Below are 5,851 nucleotides of genomic sequence, written 5' to 3' on the forward strand. Positions count from 1 at the left end.
CCCCCCCCCCCCCCCCCATTTACCCACCCAGCCCCAAAGGGGACAAGCAGGTGACATCCCTACAGCACCTTTTTGCTCACCTTCTTGGAAGGACTTTGCAAGTGCTGTGCAAACCAGAAATAGGGGGGAAATCTGCTCTGTGCATCGATCGCTGAGCCAATAAGCGAGATCAACAGCTCAAGAGCATCCCAAAAACTTTAGGTTTTGTATCCATCTACCCTGCACATATCTCCCTTCACCTCTTTTTTTTGCAATCCCTCCCAAACACCAGGCTACCATGTGGAGCCGGCACTTGGCTGAGCAGGCAGCTGCCTCCGAGCTGTAACACTCACCAGGGCAGTCGCAGAGAGCAATGGCAGCGAAGTAGTGGGAGAGGGCTTTGAAATGCTCCGACTTGACGTGGACCATGGTGGTCCAAGAGAAGGGAACGTAATCCTTCACGTGGGCCTGGGTCATCGTCTGGTGCACCAGCAAGTAGACATCTTCCACCTGTGGGGCATCAAGAGACAAGCTGCTAAGCCATGGGTTGAGATGTAGGACATCCATCAGGAGACAGTGACAGCAGGCTGTCCTCTCCTGGGGGGTTCTGCCGACCACAGAAGGAGCCTCTCCAGTGGTGACAGCTCCACCAAGTTCTCTCCTCCCCGAGGTGCTCACCCTTGCCGCCTCCTGGGCGAGCTGCAGCCGGGCGAGGAAGTTGTGCTGGGAACGCAGCAAGGTCATCTTCTCAAAGACGCACTCCTGGACCTGGGCGACCATCAGCCGCACCAGCATGTTCAAGGAGGCGGTGCTCATATCCAGGCTGGGAGCGTTGGAGAAGTTTTCCTTCAAGTAGTTAAAGGCACCTGCGTGAGGGAGAAGCTCCTGGTAGCCACCGGGCTTGTAAGCAGGAGGGTCAGACTTTCGGACCACGAAGGTTTCCCCACCAGCAGCGCAGGAAGAGAAGAGCTGGCGACCCAGCTCGCACATCAAACATCTCACCGTAAACGGTGGGTAAAAAGGTCGGGGGTCACTCCCTTGCTATCTAAACCATCCTTGTGCCCACAGCTTTCTTCCCCAAAGCCCTGGGTGACTGCAGTCCCAGGGTCCTTTTTTTCCCCCCCAGCTGCTCGCAGACGGATCAGCATCTCTTCTCTCCTGAGCTGGGACATCCCTACTGCCGTGCGGCAAGAGAGCGCCCTTTGGGTGGCTGTTGGGTCATCCCAGCTCCTCTTCATAACCCCACAGAAGTAGCATGGTGCCAACTTGCACTTGGTTTGTGGTCCCTTGGAGATGCCCTGTCCCCATCCCTCTTTGCACGACTGCTCTCTCCCCTTCTTGCACTCGTGTGGATTATTCCCACCCCAGGGAAATGCTGCCCGCATGCCCCTGGAGAGCCGGAGAAGGTGGGAACCCACGTACCGGCCGCCTTCTGAAAGGCATCGATGGCCTGGTTGAGCCCCGGCAGGGATGCACGGTCCTGCCGCGCTCCGATCTGGGTGTGCAGGGCTCCAATGTTGAAGAGCACGCTGCCCTTCTCGAAGGCCAGCGCCCGCTGGTGGGATGGGACCCCCGTCAGGGAGTCGTACCTGGGGAAGGGAAGAGTCGACGGCTGCACATCCCCGGGTCCTCGCCCACAGATGCAGGTGGAGCCTGAAGGGTTTTCAGCGCTCCGCGTGGGCTCGCAGCCACCGTTCCCGTCACGGCTCGTCCCCCTGGGGCACACGCTTTCCCCTGCCTCCCCTAATTAACCCACCCAGGGCAACAGCAAACCCAGCTCCCCGCGTCCGCCAGCCCCGGCTTTGCTGCCGAGGCAGCAATCCCGTCGTGGAGGCTTGGTCCCGACTCCCTCCCCACTCGCGATGCCCCAGGTGGGATGAGGAAAGCTGGACCAACCAGTGGAAGAAGACACCCAGGCTTTTGGTGGGAGGGAAGAAACGGCTGTCGAGGAAGTAGAGCTGGTTGTAATACTCCATCAAGAGCTCGAGCCCGGCTTCATTGCGGCTTGGGGTGCGCATCGCCTGCGGGGACGGGAGAGGAGACACGGGGGTGGGAAGAGAGGGGGAAAACGGGAAGGGAAATGACGGATTTATGGAGCTGCACATGCTGGCCAGCCCAGGGGGGGAGAAAATCCACCTGAGTTTTTAGATCAATAGGATCAGATCAATATGATTAGATCAATAGCGGACGAGATGCTGTGCAGCAGCGGGAGGCAGCCCCCCGGCACAGGTTCAGCTGCAGGAAAGGTCAGGGAGGCACTAATTCGGTGCTGGGGCACCCAAATCCGGAGCCAGCAGCCTGGGAGCTGTGCTGGAGGCAATGCTCACCTAAACCAAGCTGGGATTATTATTTCTTTTAAGAGAGAAACTCATGCAAAGTCTGCTGAAATAAATGCTAGGGAAGAAATTGGATTTTTTGCTCTTAACAAAAAAGCCCTTGAGCTTTTGACCTGACACAGGGAGGAGGGTCAGAGCTCTCCTAACGCCTAGTTTTAACCACGGGGCTTTTTCCTTTCCCGCTTCTGGCTTCGCAGGGCTCCTCTCCCACAGCCTAAAGAGCAGGATCGGGCCCTTCACAAGGGCTTGAGCAAGCCTCTTTCTTTCCGCTCTCCCAGATCAAAGCTCCGCGGCAAGGCAAAACTTGAAGTTACTTATGAGAGCTGTTTTGTAGGAGAGGAGAAAATTCACCTTTACCAGATTGCTTTACATTTCCTCTTCTCGAAGCGCTGGCTGGAGAGAGAGCAGTCATTTAGCTTTGCTGGGGGGGAACTAATATTCATAAACCAGTAAGGGATTGCATTATAACTTTTATTGCCGTTCAGTTCTAGGTTAGCAGGGTGTTAAAGGACGGGGAAAGGAAAAAAATTACTGAATGGCCTGTAATATTTTGTAACCTATGAACTGAAGGCAAGGTGTTCCAGCGCAGGAATCCCGCACCCCGAGACACAAGGATGAGTGTGCAGTTTGGAGAGAGGCTGAGGGGACCCTGGAGCAAAATGTGGCACCTCCAAGGAGCGTTTCTGGACAAGCCAAAGCAAGACTTTGCAACTCAAGGGGCACCGACCTGCCGTAGCTCCATGAACTCTTTGATTTCCTTTTCAAACAAGACAGCCTCCTCTCCATAGTGTTCACTGATGAGATCCTGGACGGGGAAACAAGAGAAAAGAAAACCCTGAGTCACCCTGGGAAATAGATATTCAAGATTTAAAGGGTGACTTGGGGTGATTCTGTATAGGCAATTTGCAAGCTCTCTCTGCAAGGAAACCTGTGGCAGGGGAAGCCGTCTCCTCCCCTGCCTGGCTCTTGCTCTCCAGCATCTCGAGACCCTCACCTCCCACCTTCCCATGTTTTAAGTCCAGCTCCTCCCCATAAACCTATTTTTTTTGCAACTGTTCCAAAACAGAAAACGTTTTGCAGCTGCTGCAGCATCTCCTCTACAGCACCCAACCGTACCCAAAGCGCATGGTCGCTCTCCTCCGTCGTCTTACATCGCATCGAGCGTGCAAAACCCTGATGCTCACCTTCAGCGGTACCAGCAAATCCAGCTCCTTCGTCTCCTTCAGGCCCAAAGGGATCATGGGGACGCTGATGGACTCGCTGGAAGAAGACAGCAACCTATTTGGTGGCTGGTTTACAAGCCTCGGAGAGACCCTGTGTGTCGGGGACTAAAATGAAGCAGCTCTTTGCCCTGGGCTTGTGCTGCTCCCATTAAAGATAAAGCCAGAAGAGGACCCAACTCCGCAGAGCGGAAAGACGCTTTTCCCAACATGATGTCGAAAACGGCAGCGCGAGAGGAGGGGTGCACAGAAAATAACCTGAAACCATCACCCTTATCCCTCCAGCTTCTCTCCATAACAAGTACAATAGCAACAAAATAGGCTCCAGTAACGAAGCTGCTTTAATTACCAGCCCTTGGGAACTAGGCGTGATGCGAGCACAGGTCACGGATTCACGCACTCCTACGTGCTAATCTGGGCTTCGGTGCTGATAAGGACTCGCTCGGGCTGCAGCGCTGTGCCTGATATTGAAATTTTCTGTCTCTATTAAAAGCAGTTGTCTAATAATAGCTCTTATCGCAGAGCCCGTTCGATATTGTAAAATGCTGAAGATGACGACGACTCTGGGAACACCCAGTTGGGGAGTGGTTTGTGTTTCAACATTAAAACAGGGCAGTCGTGCAGCACCGAGGAAGAAGCGCTGCAGGACGACAGCCAGGAAGGACCATCTTTTGGGGGATTTAGCAGCTATTTTGTTTTTCTGCTGCCAAGAAGTAAAGAAATGGTCTGTGTAAGCAGCAGAGCCTGGAGCATGACAGAAAATTACAGCCCTGCAAAGAGCCCTAAAGCTGGACCCATCGTCCGGCTCCTCTATACAGAGATGGGGGATGGGAACCCATGGTGGTACCTGCAGCTCACATCGGCTCCACAAATGCTCTCCCCGATACCCATCTATCCCTCGGGGAAGTCCCCAACCCCGGCACCGAGCCATGTTACCGCATCCCCGGACACTTGGCCTCCCAGGGAACTGGTTTAAAGAGACAAGAAAGTTTGGCAGGGAGCGAGATGGAGTCAGGCAGGATCAAGCCCTCGCCAACCCAGGTTTGCACAACAGCCCCCTCTCGTTACCTCCAGAAACCGCTGACAACTTATTAGCACATCACTCATTAGTCCAGGGAGGAAAAGAGGCAAAGAAAGTTGCAAAAACTCGGGGAGCAGGGCAGGGAGGTTACACCCACATTTTCATCTGTTCACACTGAATAAACAGCTTCAAGAGCTATAATTAGTGCAGAAAAGCCATTATCGCTCCTTCCCTAATAAGATTTCCACTTGAATCCAATGCCTGGAGCAAACAAAGGGGCTTTTGTTTGGCCTGGGAAGGGTTTTGGGGTTGCTGTTTTCTTTTTAAACCAGGGCACACAAGCGGCTGGTTGGAAAAGCCAAGCATCCCCTGGAACAACTTGGGAAGGATGCATGCAACACAGGAGATGTTGCATACATCCCTATGTCTAGCACAAAAGAAGAAGGACCAACATCCAGGATTACATTCAGAGGCTGCAACAGACCCTCTGAGTGCAGCAAACACCCAAGGGTGGTGGAGATATGGGCTCCCTCGGCTTTCTCCCCATAGGAGACCCTGCGACCCTAACACAATCCTGCACCCAGATCATCCTGGTCCTACAATTAATATCATTGCAGCAATCTGCAGGATGGAGTCACTGATGGTCTCCTGGTCCTTGCACCTCCCTCTGCCCCCAGCAGCACAGCAATCCTCCCCCGAGGAGGACCATGCGCCAGGAAAAGCACGTGGATGGACATAGAATCACAGAACGGTTTGGGTTGGAAGGGACCTCGAAAGGTCATCTAGTCCAACCCCCCTGCCATGGGCAGGGACATCTTCAACTAGATCAGCTTGCTCAGAGCCCCGTCCAACCTGACCTGGAATGTTTCCAGGGATGGGGCAGCCACCACCTCTCTGGGCAACCTGTGCCAGTGTTTCACCACCCTCAGTGTAAAAAATTTCCTCCTTATATCTAGTCTGAATCTCCCCTCTTTCAGTTTAAAACCATTCCCCCTTGTCCTATCGCTACAGGCCCTACTAAAAAGCCTGTCCCCATCTTTCTTAGAAGCCCCCTTTAAGTATTGAAAGGCCGCAAGGTCTCCCCAGACCCTTCTCTTCTCCAGGCTAAAAGCGCCCAACTCTCTCAGCCTGTCCTCACAGCAGTGCTGTTCCAGCCCTCTGATCATTTCTGTGGCCTCCTCTGGACCTGCTCCAACAGGTCTGTGTCTGTCTTGTGCTGGGGACCCCAGAGCTGGATGCAGTGCTCCAGGGGTGTCTCACCAGAGCGGAGCAGAGGGGCAGAATCCCCTCCCTCG

The 5,851-nt window shown here is 54.1% G+C and overlaps 1 protein-coding gene across 1 annotated transcript in view; it reads right to left on the minus strand.

The window, feature by feature from the left end:
* The window catches only part of RHPN1 (rhophilin Rho GTPase binding protein 1), a 32,481-nt gene that overhangs the window by 10,767 nt on the left and 15,863 nt on the right, over positions 1 to 5,851 (minus strand). The window contains exons 4-9 of the mRNA XM_019472823.1: positions 3,500 to 3,575; positions 3,043 to 3,120; positions 1,876 to 2,000; positions 1,402 to 1,568; positions 658 to 845; positions 333 to 489 (exon numbers count right to left, since the gene is read on the minus strand). Of these exons, the coding sequence (XP_019328368.1) occupies positions 333 to 489; positions 658 to 845; positions 1,402 to 1,568; positions 1,876 to 2,000; positions 3,043 to 3,120; positions 3,500 to 3,575 (791 nt within the window). The remainder of the gene's footprint in view (positions 1 to 332; positions 490 to 657; positions 846 to 1,401; positions 1,569 to 1,875; positions 2,001 to 3,042; positions 3,121 to 3,499; positions 3,576 to 5,851) is intronic.

This window comes from Aptenodytes forsteri, unplaced genomic scaffold (assembly GCF_000699145.1).
Source record: "Aptenodytes forsteri isolate BGI_AS27 unplaced genomic scaffold, ASM69914v1 Scaffold260, whole genome shotgun sequence".
NCBI lineage: Eukaryota > Metazoa > Chordata > Aves > Sphenisciformes > Spheniscidae > Aptenodytes > Aptenodytes forsteri.